Source organism: Oncorhynchus clarkii, chromosome 1 (genome assembly GCF_045791955.1).
Source record: "Oncorhynchus clarkii lewisi isolate Uvic-CL-2024 chromosome 1, UVic_Ocla_1.0, whole genome shotgun sequence".
Lineage (NCBI taxonomy): Eukaryota > Metazoa > Chordata > Actinopteri > Salmoniformes > Salmonidae > Oncorhynchus > Oncorhynchus clarkii.
The window spans coordinates 67,856,064-67,875,780 of NC_092147.1; the positions used below are offsets into that span (position 1 = coordinate 67,856,064).

Below are 19,717 nucleotides of genomic sequence, written 5' to 3' on the forward strand. Positions count from 1 at the left end.
GGGGGGGGGTAGAATTGCCATATTGGGAGCAGGTAGCTGCCTAGTGGCTATTCAGCAGCCTGATGGTCTGGGGGTAGAGGCTATTGATCAGTCTGACCGTTTTTGCCGTGAAACTCCTATACTGCCCGCGTCTGAGTGATGGAAGCGGGGCCAACAGGCCGTGGCACAGGTGGCTTTGGTCCTTGATCTTCTTGGCCTTCCTACAACACCGGGTGTTGTCTGTGTCTTGGAGGACAGTCAGTGAGCACCCAATGATGCGTTCACCTGAGTGTACTATACTCCGTCAGTGGAGTTGCTGTACCAGGCTGTGATGCAGCCTGACAGTATGCTCTCGATGGCGCTCCTGTAGAACACTTGAGGGCCCTTGGGGACAGGCCAAATTTCTTCAGCCTCCTGCGTCATCTGTGGATCTGTCAGGGCGGTAGGCGAATTGGAAAGGGGCTAGTGTGTCAGGGAGGGAGGAGGTGCACTTCAAGTCATTCAGTTCCCTTTCCCGCTCTTGGGCATGATAGTGGACATCTTGAAGCAGGTGGGAAAACAGCCTGAGTTAGAGAGAGATTGAAAATGTCTGAAAACACAACAGCTAGCTGGTCTGCAAAGATCTCAGCAAAAACGTCTCAATTAATTACAGATTTCTTGATTTATCTTAGATTAATTCAGAATATTTAGAGAAAATGCATGGCTGTTGTTACGGTGGCTCAAGAGGAACAAACAATAATATTGTCACTTTTTCTCTCGTTTTTTCAAGCGAAGGTCTTTAGGCGGTATGTGAGCACAAACGTTCGCCTTGTCGAGTTCTTGGAGCAAACTGTATGTATGGGACACCTTTATAGGGACCACCCGCTGGTGGGGTTTAGGGTTTTACTCATTTTTCAAGCTTAGGTCTTTAGGGAGTATGCAAGCACAGACGTTGGCTTCGCTTTGCCGAGTTCTGCTAGGAGCAAACCAAATCTATGTATAGGACACCTTTATAGCGAGCACCTGCTGGTGGGTTTTAGGGTTTATTATTTGGGTTTCTTGCATGGGGATCCATATCCCAACATCAGGCAAGGGCTGTATTAAAAAACAACAAAAGAGTCATCATATAATTAAGCAATAAGGCACGAGGGGGGGGGGGGGGGGGGGGGGGGGGGGGTGGTATATGGTCAATATACCACGGCTTCTTTGGCACCAGCCTTGCTGAGTGCCTGGATACAGCTCTTAGCCATGGTATAGCATTATACCACAAAACCCAGAGGTGCCTTATTACTATTATAAAACTGGTTACCAATGTAGTTAGAGTTGTAAAAATAAATGCTTTGTCATACCCGTTGTATACGGTCTGATATACCATGGCTGTCAGCCAATCAGCATTCAGGGCTTGAACCACCCAGTTTAAAATTACATATAAAACTCATATCACTTAATTTAATCCATGCTCAAAAGAATACGAAGGGTGAAAGTGCAAGGTGCTATAAAAAAATAAAGGCGCATACTGTTGATAGCACTGACGAAGGTATAACGCCCGATGTCCACCAGATGTAGGGCTGTGACGATTATGGAATTTCTGGTAACGATTGTCATGCAAATGGCCACGGTTTTTGTCATTGTAATTTGTTGAAAAATGTTTTGAGATTGTCATGCATCTTTGGAAATTAGCTACAACATACCTAATAAAAATATAGCTTTGGTATAAAACTGGTTACCAATGTAGTTAGAGTTGTAAAAATAAATGCTTTGTCATACCCGTTGTATACGGTCTGATATACCATGGCTGTCAGCCAATCAGCATTCAGGGCTTGAACCACCCAGTTTAAAATTACATATAAAACTCATATCACTTAATTTAATCCATGCTCAAAAGAATACGAAGGGTGAAAGTGCAAGGTGCTATAAAAAAATAAAGGCGCATACTGTTGATAGCACTGACGAAGGTATAACGCCCGATGTCCACCAGATGTAGGGCTGTGACGATTATGGAATTTCTGGTAACGATTGTCATGCAAATGGCCACGGTTTTTGTCATTGTAATTTGTTGAAAAATGTTTTGAGATTGTCATGCATCTTTGGAAATTAGCTACAACATACCTAATAAAAATATAGCTTTGGTATAAAACTTTTGGAAATTAAACTTTTCCTCCCAACTGCTCTTAAAATTATTACCAATTTTACCCATTATTTTTGCATTTCGGCCTCCTTGGGTTTAGCCTTTTCATGGTCTTGAGTGGAGTACCTTTTGAACTCTACAGATATTTTTGATCCTATGTATCAGCCTTCCATGAGGTGGCATATTTCAGCTAAATCTCGGCTTGGCAGTGAAATAAGGCTGCATGGTTGCTTGTTTTGGTGGCTTGATCAGAGTAGTAGCACTGCAATTCGACTGAAAGGGAATTAGCAAACAATCAAACTTTACTCAGTGTGGCGGCTGTTAGGCATGGCTCTGTTGTGACTGGGTCAGACATGGTAGGAGATAGTGATGGAAAAGAAAGAGAAGCAAGTATGGAGCTTAGTGGTACAAATAAAGGGCGGAATAGTTTCCAACACCAGAGGTAGAGTGTGCCGAGGGTATTTGCGAGGGGATCATGGAGGTGAGGAGGAGCATAAAGTGATTCTGAAGTTTAGGGAAAAGGGGGGGTTGGGGCGATGAGTCTGAAAAGGTTGAAAGTAAAGGTCGGCAGATTAATCGGAATGGCAGATTAATTAAGGCCGATTTCAAGTTTTCATAACAATCGGAAATCGTTATTTTTAGACACCGATTTGGCCGATTTATTTATTTTTTTTACACCTTTATTTAATCTTTATTTAACTAGGCAAGTCAGTTAAGAAGGCATTCTTATTTTCAATTACGGCCTAGGAACGGTGGGTTAACTGCCTCGTTCAGAGGCAGAACGACAGATTTTTAGCTTGTCAGCTCAGGGGATTCAATCTTGCAACCTTACAGTTAACTAGTCCAACGCTCTAACCACCTGCCTCTCATTGCACTCCACGAGGAGACTGCCTGTTTCACGAATGCAGTAAGCCAAGGTAAGTTGCTAGCTAGCATTAAACTTATCTCATAAAAAACGATCAATCAATCATAATCACTAGTTAACTACACATGGTTGATGATATTACTAGTTTATCTAGCGTCTTGTGTCTTGCGTTGCATATAATCGATGCGGTGCGTATTGTTGCTCCAATGTGTACCTAACCATAAACATCAATGCCTTTCTTAAAATCAATACACAGAAGTATATATTTTTAAACCTGCATATTTAGCTAAAATAAATCCAGGTTAGCAGGCAATATTAACCAGGTGAAATTGTGTCACTTCTCTTGAGTTCATTGCACGCAGAGTCAGTGTATATGCAACAGTTTGGGCCGCCTAATTAGCCAGAATTTTACATAATTATGACATAACATTGAAGGTTGTGCAATGTAACAGGAATATTTAGACTTATGGATGCCATCCTTTAGATAAAATACGGAACGGTTCTGTATTTCACTGAAAGATTAAACGTCTTGTTTTCGAGATGATAGTTTCCGGATTCTACCATATTAATGACCTAAGGCTCGTATTTCTGTGTGTTATTATGTTATAACTAAGTCTATGATTTGATAGAGCAGTCTGACTGAGCGATGGTAGGCAGCAGCAGGCTCGTAAGCATTCATTCAAATAGCACTTTCGTGCGTTTGTCAGCAGCTGTTTATGACTTCAAGCCTATCAACTCCCGAGATAAGGCTGGTGTAACAGATGTGAAATGGCTAGCTAGTTAGCGGGGTGTGCGCTAATAGCGTTTCAAACATCACTCGCTCTGAGACTTTGAGTAGTTATTCCCCTTGCTCTGCATGGGTAACGCTGCTTCGAGGGTGGCTGTTGTCGTTGTGTTCCTGGTTCGAGCCCAGGTAGGAGCGAGGAGAGGGGCGGAAGCTATACTGTTACACTGGCAATACTAAAGTGCCTATAAGAACATCCAATAGTCAAAGGTTAATGAAATACAAATGGTATAAATAGAAATAGTCCTATAATAACTACAACCTAAAACTTCGTACCTGGGAATATTGAAGACTCTTGTTAAAAGGAACCACCAGCTTTCATATGTTCTCATGTTCTGAGCAAGGAACTTAAACGTTAGCTTTCTTACATGGCACATATTGCACTTTTACTTTCTTCTCCAACACTTGGTTTTTGCATTATTTAAACCAAATTGAACATGTTTCATTATTTATTTGAGGCTAAATTGATTTTATTGATGTATTATATTAAGTTAAAATAAGTGTTCATTCAGTATTGTTGTAATTGTCATTATTAGAAAATACATTTTTAAAAAATCGTCTGATTAGTCGGTATCGACTTTTTTTGGTCCTCCAATAATCGGTATTGGTATCGACGTTGAAAAATCATAATCGGTCGACCTCTAGTTGAAAGCTGCAATAAAATAGTTGATTTGGGAAGTTGTCAATGCTGAAGTGTTAAGAGATGGGAACTTGTTGGTGTTCTGTACGGCTCAGAGGGAAGAAGCTCTCATAGTGAAGCAAATAGGGAAGTGTAAGGTGGTTGGACTGATCAAGCAGGGAAGCTGTGGATTAAAGTGGTGACAACAGGTGTACCTGTGAGTGTCAGTACTGAAGAGGTAAGCGACAACTTGAGAGAAGGTGTTCTAGTGAATGTTCAAAGATTGCAAGCAATAAGGGATGGAGTGAGGGTAGATAGCCTGTCAATTCTCTTTCACTTCAAGGGAAGGGTACTGCCAAGTAAAGTAACCATGGGATATGAGTTATTATGTGAGGGCTCATGTACCTGAAGCCTTTAAAATGTTATAACTGCCAGAGGTTTGGGCATCTGGCAGCAGCCTGTAAAGAGAAAGAAGTGTGACGTGTGGAGGGGAGCATGAGTATAGGAAGTGTGGGGACGGTGTACAACCAAAGTGCTGCAGCTGTGGGGGGGCTCTTGGTGTGGCATATTTTGGGTGTGAGGCAATGAAACAGGCAGTGGAAGTGCCACAAGTGAGAATGGAGAGAAGGGTGTCATATGCTGAGGCATTACGGGTGGTCTAGGTCCAGGGATATACAGGTTCAAGGGAGAGATGGGTAGAAGCCTCTAGATCGGGGACTACAGGGCAGGTGGGTGGAGGCATGCTATACATAGACAAGAGAAAGCTGGTTGACTTTCATAGCAGGAACTATCAACAGCACTGCTAAAGTGGAGTCTAAAACAGAGAGGATTCAGCTAATAGTGAAAGTAGCTGGGAGACATCTGAGTATGACAGAGTTGACATGGGAAAGGTTTGAGATGACCTCAATCAGCGAAGGCTGGAGTCATGTATTACTGGATCTTAGTTATGGTGGTAATGCTACAATGGATTGCTTGAAGCCTGTTGGCTAATGGGCAGGCTAATGGGCAGTTCATTGTGGATATGCCAGCTAAGCCTGATGTGATTTTTGTACAGGAAACATGGCTCAAACCAAGTTATATGTAGTGGTTCGTAGGGACAGAGGTGTATGGGGAGAATGTGCAACCTTCATAAAGCAAGGACTTTCTTACAGGATACTTGGCAAAGGTATTGAACAGGAATATGTGGTGGTGGTGTGGCTGAGAGGAGGGATGCTAGTGGTAGTGAACTACTTTAGTCCGTGTCAGATATTGGACTTGGAAGTGCTGAAGAGTGTGGAGGGCCAGGATGGAAGTAAGGTAATGTGGTGTGGGGATTTGAATTCCCACAACATGCTCTGGGGGAGGGGCGACGGATGGATGGAAATGGCCAAGTTATGGAAAATCGGAAAGAAATGAAAGATCTGGTGTGCCTGAATGATGGCCGAGCGACCAGGATTGATGTAGCCTCAGGGAATGAGCCTGCCTTGCACCTCACTGAGTGAGTGGGCGGTATGGGAGGAGTCGACAGTAGGGAGTGATGATTACCCCATATTATTCACAGTAGGCCAGTGGGAGGAAGAGGTGTCAGTAGATGGAGTAGGCAGGTGGGACCAGTTTTAGGAGCTAAGTGAGCAGGTGATGGCTCAGGTGGATATGAGAGGGGATGTGGATTGTGTGAATAACTGGGAGAGAACCGCATTGGTGGAAAAAGCTATTGAGGTTATACCTAAGAGTTCAGGGAGGAGGAAAGCAGTCCCATGGTAGATGGAGGAGTGAGGGGCATGAACAGGGCATTTAGAGTACTGAAAAGTACACACAACTTCCAGCATCAGATTCAGTAAAACAGGCCCAGTTTCTAGTGAGGAGAATTATCTGTGAGGCAAAGAGGTCATGTTGGCGTTGGTTCTGTGACACCATTGGAAGGGCGAGACCTGTGTGAGAAGTGTGGAGGATGATTAAGAGGATGAGTTGGGTCAGAAGGGAGTGGGATTATCCAGTGTTGACGAGTTGGGAGGATATGGCAAAAACAGATAAGAAGGCAGAGATGATGGCCAAAGCATTTGTCCAAGTGCATAGCTCAGCTAATCTGTCAGAGGATGGGGAGAGAGAGAATGAGAGAAGAGCATCCTGGAGTGCTGGATAGGAGGGAGAATGTAAATAATGTGTTCAATGCACAATTTACCATGGCAGAGATGAAGAGGGCAATAGGTAAGGCTGGGTTAACTTCACCTGGGGGCGTCTCGAGTGGCGCAGTGGTCTAAGGCTCTGCTAGCTCTGCCACTAGAGATCCTGGTTCGAGTCCAGGCTCTGTCGCAGCTGGCCTCGACCAGGAGACCCATGGGGCGGTGCACAATTGTCCCAGCGTTGTCCGGGCTCGGGAGGGTTTGGCCGGCAGGGATGTTCTTGTCCCATCGCGCTCTAGCGTGACACGGTCGCCAGGTATACGGTGTTTCCTCCGACACATTGGTGCGGCTTGGCTGGGTTGTGTTTCGGAGGACGCACGGCTCTCGACCTTCGCCTCTCCCGAGTCCGTACGGGAGTTGCAGCGATGATACAAGACTGTAACTACCAATTGGATATCACGAAATTGGGGAGAAAAAGGAAAAAAAGAATAATAATTCAACTTCACCTGGGAAAGATGTGTGCTATGTCATATTGGCTGGATAAGGAACAGGATAAGGTACTGGTGTTGTACAACCGAGTGTGGGAGGAGGGGAAACTACCAGGTAGCTACTGTAGAAGGAGGCAGTAGTTGTACCAATCCGGAAGCCAGGGAGGCCAACAAGCTATCGGGCAATAGCTTTAACATCCCATGTATGTAAGATTATGGAGAGGCTAATGTACTTCCTGGAGAGCAGGGGGCTAGTATTAGCAGATCAGAGTGGATTCAGAAAATGAAGGGGAACTATGGACCCAGTGCTCTGCTTAGAAGCAGAGGTCAGGAAGGCCCAGGTGAACAAGGAGACTGTTGTGGCTGTCTTTTTTTGTTGTCTATAAAGGCGTATGATATGATGTGGAAGGAGGGGTTGCTAATCAAGCTTGATATTATGAGGATAGGAGGAAGACAGACAACTGAATAAAGGACTTCCTGTTTGGAAGGTCTCTCCAGGTTAGGGTGGGGAAGTCTTTATCAGGCACCTGGTGGATAACGGTACACCGTAGGGGAGCGTGATAAGTCCTCTGTTGTTCTCAATCATGATCAATGATGTTTGCTCTCAGGTACGGCTGGATATTGGGAGGTTATTTGATGGGGGCTATTGGAAGAGGGGAATAAATGTTCCATACATAGTCAGGAAGGTACAGGAAGCAATTGATGAGGTATAACAGTGGGCATTAATGTGGGGATTCAGGTTCTCTGTAGAGAAAACTAAGACAGTGTTCTTGACCAAGAGGAAGGTGGGAGATGAGGTACACTTGAGGTTATATGGGAGAAACTTGGAGAGGTTGGGGCCTTCAGGTTCCTTAGGGTGTACTTTGACATTAAGCTGACCTGGGAAGAACACATTGAGAAAGTGGTGGGAAAGTGTAAGAAGGTGCTAAATGTGATGCGCTGTCTGACCGGGAAGGAGTGGGGGGCTGGGCATTCCTCATTGAGGACCATGTATGTTGCATTGATCCGATCTGTAATAGACTATGGCAGTATAGCGTATGGTCCAGCAGACTTGACCTCACTAGAAAGGCTAGATGTCATACAGGGGCGTTTCGAACCTCCCCAGTGTCTGCACTACAGGTGGAGATGGGGGATATGGCATTGCAGATTAGGAGACAGCAATTGCCAATTAATTATTGGGTCAACCTACAGGGAAATTGGGTGTCTCATCCTGCGAAAGGGATTCTACAGGCACGCTGGGAACATGAGCGAGGACTGATCACAAGTTTTGGTTGGGTGGGTAATACCCGGGGGAGGGAGATGGGACTATATGTAAGGGAGTTTAGCCCCATGGTAGCTATTCCTGTGAATCCATCATGGCTACTCCTGCCTCCAGTAGTTGATCAAGAAGTGTTGGAGAGACTATGGAAAGATAGGGAGGGGGTTGATCCATCTGATTTGTTTAATAGACATCTGGATACTCTATATCAGGATTATATGGCCATTTAAACACGTTTCAAAACAGCCAAGGACAGGACGTACTGGGTCAGCATTTGTAGTGCAGGAATGTGGGGTGGCAGACAGGAAATGTATTACAGATCAGCTGGCTGTATATACGGTGGAGCTGATGGCTGTACTGTTGACCTTGCAGTGAGTGGAGGAAGTCAAGAAAGACAGAGTAATTATTTGCTCTGACTCATGTGCACCTTTTGTTCACGTAGCAGACAACACCTGCAGTATGAGGTACTACCTACCCATGGCAGGGTAAGACAAATGGGTATACAGACAATATTTACTTGGGTCCTAGCCCATGTGGAGGGGAACGAGGCAGCTGATGTACTGGCTAAAACAAGCACTTAGTAGTGGGGATGGTAATGTTGTAGTTTCAATAAGCAAGGCAGATGCAAAAAGCCTGCTATGGACAGTGGTGGTGCAGAGATGGCAGTGCAATAGAGACACTTAGAGTGGGCATTTATTCAAGGAACAGAGGAAAGTCGGGGAGGACTGCAGGAAGAGACCGAAGAGAAGAGGCTAAGGGTGGGACACTGCTCGTTGAATAAGACTTTAAATGTGATAGGAAAGCATCCAATAGGAAAGTGTGATTATTGCCAGGAAATAGAGACAGTGGAGCATTGACTGATACAGTATGGTTAGTATGAGAGGGAAAGAGAGAGGCTCCAGTATGAGGGAGAAGGGGGTATCAGGAAATGAGTTTAAAGACTCCAGTTGTGAGGTTGATCATTCCACTGCTACTGTTCTAGATGACTGTTGGGAATATACAAGTAGACAAGGCAGTGGTTTTGGTTGGACAGTTGGAAAGCTTGCTAATGTGAGTAGTTTGAGGGAGTTGAAGGTTGGCCCTTGTGTGGTGATAGGCAGTATTCCTCTGTGGTTACTCACAGATCCTGTTGTTGATCTAACCTTGGTAGAGAAAATAAAAGATTGGTCAGAAGTCAGTGATATAAGAAAACGGGTTGACAATTACATTGGTAGAAGTTTTTTTGCTTTTATAATGCTTTTCACAGATGGATCCAAGGACCCAGATAGTGGGCACACAGGAGCAGGTATTTACATTGCTGAATTTGATGTGCAGATATCAGTGGAGGCTGCAGAGGGGAGGACGGTTCATAATAACGACTGGAACGGAGCTAATGGAATGGCATTTGTATTTATTATGGACCCCAATTAGCTGCTGCCAAAGCAGCAGCTACTCTTCCTGGGGTCCAGCAAAATTAAGAAAGTTTATACCATTTTAAATACATTCACAGATTTCACAACACACTGTGTGCCGTCAGGCCCCTTCTCCACCACTAAAACATATCTACAGTACTAAATCCATGTGTATGTATAGTGCGTATGTTATTGTGTGTGTGTATGCATGTGTCTGTGCCAGTGTTTGTGTTGCTTCACAGTCCCCGCTGTTCCATAAGGTGTTTTTTTTTAATCAAATTTTACTGCTTGTGTCAGTTCCTTGATGTGGAATAGAGTTCCATGTCCTCATCACCATATGTAGTACTGTGTGCCTCCCATAGCTTGTTCTGGACTTGGGGACTGTGAAGAGACCTATTGTGGTATGTCTTGTGGGGTATGCATGGGTGTCCGAGCTGTGTGCCAGTAGTTTAGACAGATAGCTTGGTGCATTCAACATGTCAATACAAATACAAGTAGTGATGAATTCAATCTTTCTTCCACTTTGAGCCAGGAGAGATTGACATGCATATTATTAATGTTAGCTCTCTGTGTACATCCAAGGACCAGCTGTGCTGCCCTGTTCTGAGGAAATTGCAATTTTCCCAAGTCCTTTTTTTGTGGCACCTGACCACACGACTGAACAGCAGTCAAGGTGCGACAAAACTAGGGCCTCTAGGACCTGCCTTGTTGATAGTGTTGTTAAGAAGGCAGAGCATCACTTTATTATAGACAGACTTCTCCCCATCTTAGCTACTACTGCATCAATATGTTTTGACCATGACAGTTTACAATTTAGGGTTACTCCAATCAGTTTAGTCATCTCAACTTGCTCAACTTCCACATGATTTATTACAAGATATTGTTGAGGTTTAGGGTTTAGTGAGTGTTTTATTCCAAATACAATGTTTTAGAAATATTCAGGGATAACTTATTCCTTGCCATCCACTCTGAAGCTAAATGGAGATCTTTGTTGAGTGTTGCAGTCATTTCAGTCGCTGTAGTAGCTAACGTGTACAGTGTGTAGTCATCCGCATACAAAGGCTTTACTCAAAGTCAGTGGCATGTCGTTAGTAAAAATTGAAAACACATGGAAACCATAGCTGTGTTTGAATACCCATACTAACATACTGTATGCTACATACTTAATGAGTATATACTAAATACTATAAGTACATTTTAGTATACTGTAAATGAACGGTATCCTTTCAGTTGAGCGTACTAGAGCTTCAACTGTCTATCATAAATTGATGCTGTTGCTATGCAACCTCTTGTTGGCTTGTTCAATAACAAATTACTAGCTAGACATTTTGCGACTTCGGGTGTGTTCTTAAATTAAATCTGGAATGCCAGAGTGCGCTCTGGGCTTTCGTAAATTCAGAGCTTTGTCAGATTGTCTGTTTGAGCGCACACTGGACGTTCTGGCCGAGGAGTAGGGTTGATCCGAGCATTCTGGCCTCACAACGGCAGTCAAGCACCCACGCTAACTGGCTAACGTTGGCTAGCTTGCCAGCTACTTCCAGACACAAATGAGAGAACACCTCACTCTGACTATTTTAATCGCCCAAGCAAGAGCTGGTTAGGCAGCTTTCGTGTTATCCAGAGCGTCTGTGACTGTAAACTGTGCTGCTGGCAATATTTTTTTTGCTGACGTTTACTGACACCGGACATATTCAATATGTGTTGTGAGTTGGTAAATTAATCAGTTATTATGAATCACATATTGCTGTAATGATAAGCAATGTGGTTCGTTAGGATAGTGCAGCTAACACATTTCGGGCAACATAATGTGTAAGGTAAGCCAAAAGAGCTTTAGAATGAGATATATTTGATATTAATGTTCCACTTTGTGGAGGGGAGGCCAAATGTAAGATCAGACCTGTTTTGATAGATATGTGGAAGATGAGATTGGACTCGGAGCCCTCCGGATGGGGGAAGCATCTATTAGAAGTTAGTAGGGCTCTTTTTTTATTTTCTCAGAAGTACGGAGTTAGGTAGGAGGATTTAGAAATATGGAACTAATATTGTAAACCGTGATTGACCACACACTCCACCATAGTAGGTGGCGGCATGCACCTTTCACGTTTGTTTGCGAACCGCCATTGTATAGAAGAAGAAGGCCCACAGTACAGTAGATGGCGGTAATGCACCATAATGTTGGATGCCGATAAACCCCACCGAAGACGAAGAAGGCCGCCTCTATTCTAGTCTGAGCGCAAACATACTGTCTTTCTGTCTGTGGGAGTCACAACAAACACAATTTACAGTGGGGTAATAGTAACATTCACAAACAGATGTCATCCAAAGATATTATCTGTCTGGATTCTGGAGTCAACTCAAGAACATCGCAGTGCCCTTTCTGGTATCGCGTGATGGTCAAGCACTACGCTTGTTCCGTTTACCTGACGTCCATCTGACAGAGCGACGCTCGGCTCGTAGCTTTCTCAGTACTGATGGTGAATTGCTACTGCTGTGGTAACGGGCGGAGGAGCAGAAGCCGCAGAAGAGTCAGCAGTAGTAGAGGAGCGGTAGTTTGGAATTCAGTTTTTACACGTATTAATCTTACTCGTATCAACGAAGCTCCCTAAAAACACAGAAGGGAAGGGAAAATTTAAGAAAGATGGCGGCCGCGGCCTCGCCGGGCTCCTGCTCGTCCACCTCCTCAGATTGGATTGTACTGAGAGACGGTTGCCGTCGTTGCGACGAGGAGGGCCTGCGAAGCCTTTCCTACCACCCGGCCCTTAACGCTATCCTGGCGGTTACTAGCCGGGGGAGTATCAAAGTAATCGACGGCACATCAGGGGCTATTCTCCAAGCCTCGGCCTTGCACGGTAAGTCAGGGTCCAGGGGCTAAGTAACTGTTTTAACTAACGTTAGGTAGTTAGCTAATGTTTAACGTTTAATTATTTTGACAATCACATCAGTAAACCTGGGGTTGGTTAGCTAGCCGGAGTTAGCAAATTAAATAACGTTAGAACGTGAATTCTGACGTTTAGCTAAAGTACGGATTCACGGAACAATTTGTTAGATCCGATTCCCAACAATAACTTGCATAACCAAGTAGCTAGCTAACGTTAGCTACCTTACTTTCTTCCTACATTAGACTAGAGTTACATCAAAGATACTGGCAGTGGCAAACTAGCTTCTAGCTGTGGTTAACTACAGTAGATAGCTACATGTCTTGACTCTTTCTGTCAATACTGTTAATTAGTTAAGTAACGTTAGTTAACTATCTAACTGGCTAACTGAATTTACTGAATTTACGTGTTAACGATGTATTATGAAAACAGCTCATCAGCTAGTTAGATACTGTTAGCGGGTTCGCTAGCTTCGCTAACGTTTCATGTCAACATTCAATCAATCGTTATTAATAATCCGCATATTGTAGTGCGATTTAACTAATTAACGTTATTGCGTTAGCCAAGTAACTTCCGTACTGTATATCCATCACAACATTACGCCATGTTTGGGTAACATGTAGTTAGCTAGCTAGCAAACTAGATAATCAGTGGTAGCTTGCGAACTAATTGTGATGACACGAGTAACTAGTAGCTAATAACGTTAGTCAAGTAGCTAAGCTTTCAAGTTCAAAGATGATCACACAGCCGTGAGCATGTGGTGTCGCAGTAAATGTTCTTAACAAGCGTGTTAGCAATAACTAGTTTGTTGCAGAACGTTTATCTAGCTAGCTCTAGTTGGTTATGACGTGATGTTGCTATTCGTACTAGTACTAGGCATAACGAGAAAGTATGCAATGCCTGTTGGTAATCTAGCTAACTAATAGTGTTGTAGCTCACAGCTGTACAATTTTGGAAGGAAATGGTAGACGATATAGAACCTAAACCCACGCTGATTTAATTTTGACAGTTTGTTTGACAATGTCAAACAATGAACATTATTGGCGTTTGTTCCATAACGTTACTCGCCATCTGTAGCTAAATTGAATCCAATGAGCAAAAACACCTGGGTTTATTTTGATGCCTTTCGTCTATCGTTAGCTACAAACTGAATCAATTTGCTGAATTGAAGCTCTTCTCCGTTTCATGACTTTGTGTTCACTTCAATGTGTAATGTGCTGTAAAATCACTTCACTCAATGACTTCCCTCTTAGCATATGCACTTAGCTATTTATTTATGAATCTATTTTAACATTGCAGTTGGGACATCGCCAAGTTCTGAGTGGATGTGTTTATCTCCTCTTATGTGTTTGGGTATGCAGTGTGCTGTACTGACTGTTTACAATGTGTGTGTGATATGCATTAATGTAAAGTTTCCATCCTGGATGGACAAAGTTACATTTTATTCTATGACTCTTTTACTGGAGGTTAAAAAAGGACACATGCTAGCATGTGGAGCGGGGCTACCTGCTTGGGGCCAGTAACTGAAATGTTGCTGATTGAATCCCTGAGCTGACAAGTTAAAAATCTGTAATTCTGCCCCTGAACAAAGCAGTTAACCCACTGTTCCTAGGCAGTCATTGTAAATAAGAATTTGTTCTTAACTGACTTGCCTAGTTAAATATATATATATATATTTATTTATTTATTTTTTATTTTATTTTTACATTTAACCTTTATGTAACCGGCTGTCAATGACATGTACCTGAGTCTACTTGTAAATTGAGCCAAATAGCAGTACAAAGAATAACATATTTACGACTATTAGGCTGTTGGTGGACTGGTATGTTTTTAGTCTTATTGACCAGTTGACTAAATGGGGTCAGCCCTAATTTTCACTGAGGGTAATTGGTGTGTGTGATGATGAATTCCATTATGAAAGTTAACTTAATCTAACTTTAACAGCCCACTTTTCATCTAGGTGGCCCTAAAAGTCATATCGTCATCCAGTATAGTTACTACAGTGCATTTAGCATGTAGCCTATATTTTGGCATGTTATGCACCACTGGCATGGACAAATCTTCAGACTTGTCCATTGCTATCAGAAATAAAGAGCGGTCTGTTTTTTTCATCTGATGAATAGACTATTGGTCCCAGAGATGACAAACAATGAACATTATTGGCGTTTGTTCCATAACGTGACTCGCCATCTGGTCCCAGAGATGACAGACAGCAGTAGCATTTATTATCAAAGAAAATGACACCGCAGTGTACATGTGACAAATTTGTATTCTCCAGAAATGAGGCATTATATTATTATTCCTTGTACTGCTATTTGGTCTTTGACAGCCGGTTCTCTTTCGAGGCCAACTATGCAGCATCTGTTAACACACTGTGTTGTTGACAGTAAATAATGTGACTGACAACACAGCAGTTCAGAGATATGCTACAAGTGAATTTGAGTTGTAGGCAACATGCAGTTTTCCAATTTGATAATGTTTGTCCTGTGGACTGCTCCTTGGCAGAGGACAGAATTGGATGACGACCAAAGATATAGCATCTCTAGCAAACTAGACGGCTCAAAAGTACGACCATTTTGCTCACATACGTGCCTAATATTTTTCTGTGCTACCTGGGAACAACAAAGCGCGTAGAAAAAAAATTGCCCAGATGATAATTGTTGCAATGATTACTTCACTGTACCACAGCCCCTGAGTGCCATGGAGAAAACACTGAGCACAGATTCATAACCGTCATACTTGCACCACCGCTACAAAGAAAATGGCTTGTTAGCTCAAATATTTTTCATTGTGCTCCTAAATTTCTTTGTGCACTCTTACATTTTTCAACTTACGCACACGTGCTCCTTGTAAAAAATTTAAATAAATTTAAAAAAAGTCGGCGTACAGCCCTGGCTGAAAATATATGTCTTGACTTTGGGTCATATGGTTTGGGTGAATACTACATTGGTTCAAGACAAGCTGTCGGTTTTGACTAGCAGAAGTTAATTTGTAGCAGGTTAGGAGAGTTTACACAGGTTAGGATAATTAACGTGGCAGGTTAGAATTAGGTTAATTAAGGTTAGGAAAAGTTTTAGCGTTAGCTAAAATTGTCTAGATGTGACTCAACCAGGCCTGCCCTGAGGACAGTCTTGTTTTCCACTAATGCGATTCTGAGCAAGACAGATGTGGTCATCTGCCATAATTGACAGATTTTTTATTTATTTATTTTATTTCACCTTTATTTAACCAGGTAGGATAGTTGAGAACAAGTTCTCATTTGCAACTGCGACCTGGCCAAGATAAAGCATAGAAATTTGACACATACAACAACACAGAGTTACACATGGAATAAAGAAAACATGGTCAATAATACAGTAGAACAAAAGAAAACAAAAAGTCTATATACAGTGAGTGCAAATGAGGTAAGATAAGGGAGTTAAGGCAATAAATTGGCCATGGTGGCAAAGTAATTACAATATAGCAATTAAACACTGGAATGGTAGATGTGCAGAAGATGAATGTGCAAGTAGAGAAACTGGGGTGCAAAGGAGCAAGATAAATAAATAAAAACAGTATGGGGATGAGGTAGGTAGATAGATTGGCTGTTTACAGATGGGCTATGTACAGGTGCAGTGATCTGTGTGCTGCTCTGACAGCTGGTGCTTAAAGCTAGTGATGGAGATATGGGTCTCCAGCTTCAGAGATTTTTGCAGTTCGTTCCAGTCATTGGCAGCAGAGAACTGGAAGGAAAGACGACCAAAGGAGGAATTGTCTTTGGGGGTGACCAGTGAGATATACCTGCTGGAGCGCGTGCTACGAGTGGGTGACCAGTGAGCTGAGATAAGGCGGGGCTTTACCTAGCAGAGCCTTGTAGAAAACCTGTAGCCAGTGGGTTTGGCGACGAGTATGAAGCGAGGGCCAACCAACGAGAGAGTACAGGTCGCAATGGTGGGTAGTATATGGGGCTTTGGTGACAAAACGGATTGCGCTGTGATAGACTGCATCCAGTTTTTTAAGTAGAGTGTTGGAGGCTATTTTATAGATGACATTACCGAAGTCGAGGATCGGTAGGATGGTCAGTTTTACGAGGGTATGTTTGGCAGCATGAGTGAAGGATGCTTTGTTGCGATATAGGAAGCCAATTCTATATTTAATTTGGGATTGGAGATGCTTAATGTGAGTCTGGAAGGAGAGTTTCCAGTCTAACCAGACACCTAGATATTTGTAGTTGTCCACGTATTCTAAGTCAGAGCTGTCCAGAGTAGTGATGCTGGACGGGCGAGCAGGTGCGGGCAGTGATCGGTTGAATATCATGCATTTAGTTTGACTTGCTTTTAAGATCAGTTGGAGGCCACGGAAGGAGAGTTGTATGGCATTGAAGCTCATCTGGAGGTTAGTTAACACAGTGTCCAAAGAGGGGCCAGAAGTATCCAGAATGGTGTCGTCTGCGTAGCGGTGTACCAGAGAATCACCAGCAGCATGAGCAACATCATTGATGTATACAGAGAAGAGAGTCGTGATGTAGTTGAACCAGGTTGAATTATCCTGCCTGACACTATCATTTTACATTACAGCATGGAATGAAGTGGTAATAACACAGTTAAAGGCTATAGGGGTGTCTTGAGGAAAATGTTTTCATTGTAACTAACATAACAGTTTTAATAGTAAGTTATCCAATAGGGCAATACATTCATTTTTGAGGAGACTGTGTAATTGAAATATAAACAACACAAGTTCTGTAAATTGTTTAGGCTTCACATGCATGTGCATTTTTTTTTATTCCCGAACTGCAACAACACCTTTTAAGCCTTGATTGTTTCTTGATGCTGCATTATGCCAAACAATGATGCATATCCATTTGTTTTCAGTCAGGATGCCCATGAGATTATTGTGACTGTAACTAGCAACTTGCAGTTTACCTCATCAATATTTCAAAGACTAAATTCAAAGATTTAGGCTATTTTAGTATCTGATTTACATGATCGGACAGCAAAAGTCCAGCCAATGCTGTCTTAGTGGCTAAACAACTCTAACACCCTGATGTTTGTGTTCCTAGCTAAACCTGGAGGCCGTGTTAGGTGTCAGTACTTTCCTGCGGTAGACAAGGTCCTCTTCGTGGACGACTATGCAGTGGGCTGCAGAAAGGACTTGAACGGCATCTTGCTGCTGGACACAGCCCTGCAGGCCCCCGTGGCCAAACCAGAGGACATGGTCCAGCTCGAGCTGCCTGTCACAGAGGTAAGAGAGCTTGCTAGTCAGCCACCGACACATGACACAAAACACACTTAAACATGGAAGTGTGCTCATAGCACTCGCTAAAGTTGGCTTTTAAACCCATTGACATAGAATCGCTGACATTAATATGTTTACATACAATGGTATTACAGTACAACACACAATGAACAACAATTATTGATGTTCAAAAACAGTTAGTGCTACTTTGGCTGATTGTGATCTTACCTTTGTTTTTAATATCTATTTTTTACTGTTGTTAGTGCAAATTAGGACACAGGTATCGATCATTTGAATATGTCCCACTACTGCAAGCATTGTCTACCTTGCTCTAAAATCACACAAACCTGACGACAGGCATGTTTAGTAATGTAGAAAAACTGGTCCACTGTGAGAGCGCACATGCTAACTGTGGAGAATCCACCACTCCTGTTCATTTGTTTTAATGAGTGTGACAATTCTTGGCCTTTGCAAGTTCCTCAGACTTTCATGTAAATCACGCATCTCGTTATGAGATTTGCAGAAAAATTTGAGGGTGACTATAAAGTTAGGACTCAGTCATTATGTCCCCAAAATAATGAATGACGTTGTGCATCTTTTTTTTCATTGTCTATCTCTGGCTGTCGTATCTGTAGGACTTGGTTACATAACATTTCTAAATTGAACTGTTTGAACACATCGTTTCCCCTTCTGGTTATTCAATATAGCCTACAGACAGGTACAATTGGACCCATTGTGGTATCCCAACTGTTTCTTGAAAAGGCATGCGCAAAGAGACCGCAATTTATAATTTAATTGAAAGCCTTGTTGTTTCTATTGCTGAGTTGCCAATACATTGTAATTGTAGAATGTATTAATGTAGGCTACTATTAGGGATGTGAACGGCAGGTGAAATGTTGTCCCGAAGACAAACTTTCGTTAACGTTGTGAATTATGTGCATTAGCGACTCTCAACTTTCCCATGTTTCACGAGCTGATATAAAATATTCTCCAAATTTTCCATACGCACAAAAAGCTTATTTCTCTCAAATTTTGTGCACACATTTTTTTACATCCCTGTTAGTGAGCAGTTCTCCTTTGCCAAGATAATCCAGCCACCTGACAGGTGTGGCGTATCAAGAAGCTGATTAAACGGCACGCTCATCACACAGGTGCACCTTGTGTTGGGTGCAATAAAAGGCTACTCTAAAATGTGCAGTTGTCACACAACAGAATGTCAGATGTTGAGGGAGTATGCAATTAGTATGCTGACTGCAGGAATGTCCACCAGAGCTGTTGCCAGAGAATTGAATGTTCAATTCTCTACCATAAGCCGCTTTCAATGTCGTTTTAGAGAATTTGGCAGTACGTCTAACCGGCCTCACAACTGCAGACCACATGTAACCACGCCAGCCCATAAATAGACTGGTGATTTTAAAGTAGTGATATGTGTTCCAACCACGAGCTTTAGTGTTGGAATAATAGACATGTCTCGTTTATTTTGTTCTTTTTTGCCAGCTGCTATACTTTGCCATTTACAATAGGTTAAACCCCCCCCCCTAGGCAGAAACATTATTTTGATGAAGGCAAATATCCTATTCATTATTCTAGGGCGTACTTTGTTTCATGTTTAACAAAAGCCTGTCCATGAAGTTTAATCTTACACTTTAATGCTGTTAACTGTATGTCTAAACTCCCATTATACAGGTAATAACACCCCGTGGAAATGGGAGTAAACAGTGAAGTGTTATTGAGACACGTTTCAGTAGCTGTGAGGCTCAAATAGCACTAGCAGCCTTTCATTTAAGGGGGGAAAAATAAGTAATCCTACCTAACGTAACAAGGCTATAACATTAGTAAGAACCGCTATGCATCTTTCTAATTATTTGCCACGGATATGAGGCGCTCATCAGTGCAGATTAAAGAAATGATTGCAGTTGATACGGAGCCATTGTCAATGGTTTACTTGAGTTGTGAGGTCATTTCTTAAAGATTCAATTTCGTTTAAACGTTCACACCCATGAATTTGACCAGGCACTGGAAACTGTTTCCCTT

General features: G+C 42.6%; 1 protein-coding gene across 20 annotated transcripts in view; it reads left to right on the top strand.

The window, feature by feature from the left end:
- Window positions 1-11,826: 11,826 nt before the first annotated feature.
- LOC139411172 (baculoviral IAP repeat containing 6) overlaps window positions 11,827-19,717 on the top strand; it is a 158,844-nt gene continuing 150,953 nt past the window's right edge. For all 20 annotated transcript variants that reach the window (XM_071157089.1, XM_071157148.1, XM_071157191.1 and 17 more), the window contains exons 1-2: window positions 11,827-12,442; window positions 17,508-17,689. In XM_071157089.1, coding sequence (XP_071013190.1) covers window positions 12,232-12,442; window positions 17,508-17,689 — 393 coding nt within the window. In that variant the 5' untranslated portion in view covers window positions 11,827-12,231. The remainder of the gene's footprint in view (window positions 12,443-17,507; window positions 17,690-19,717) is intronic.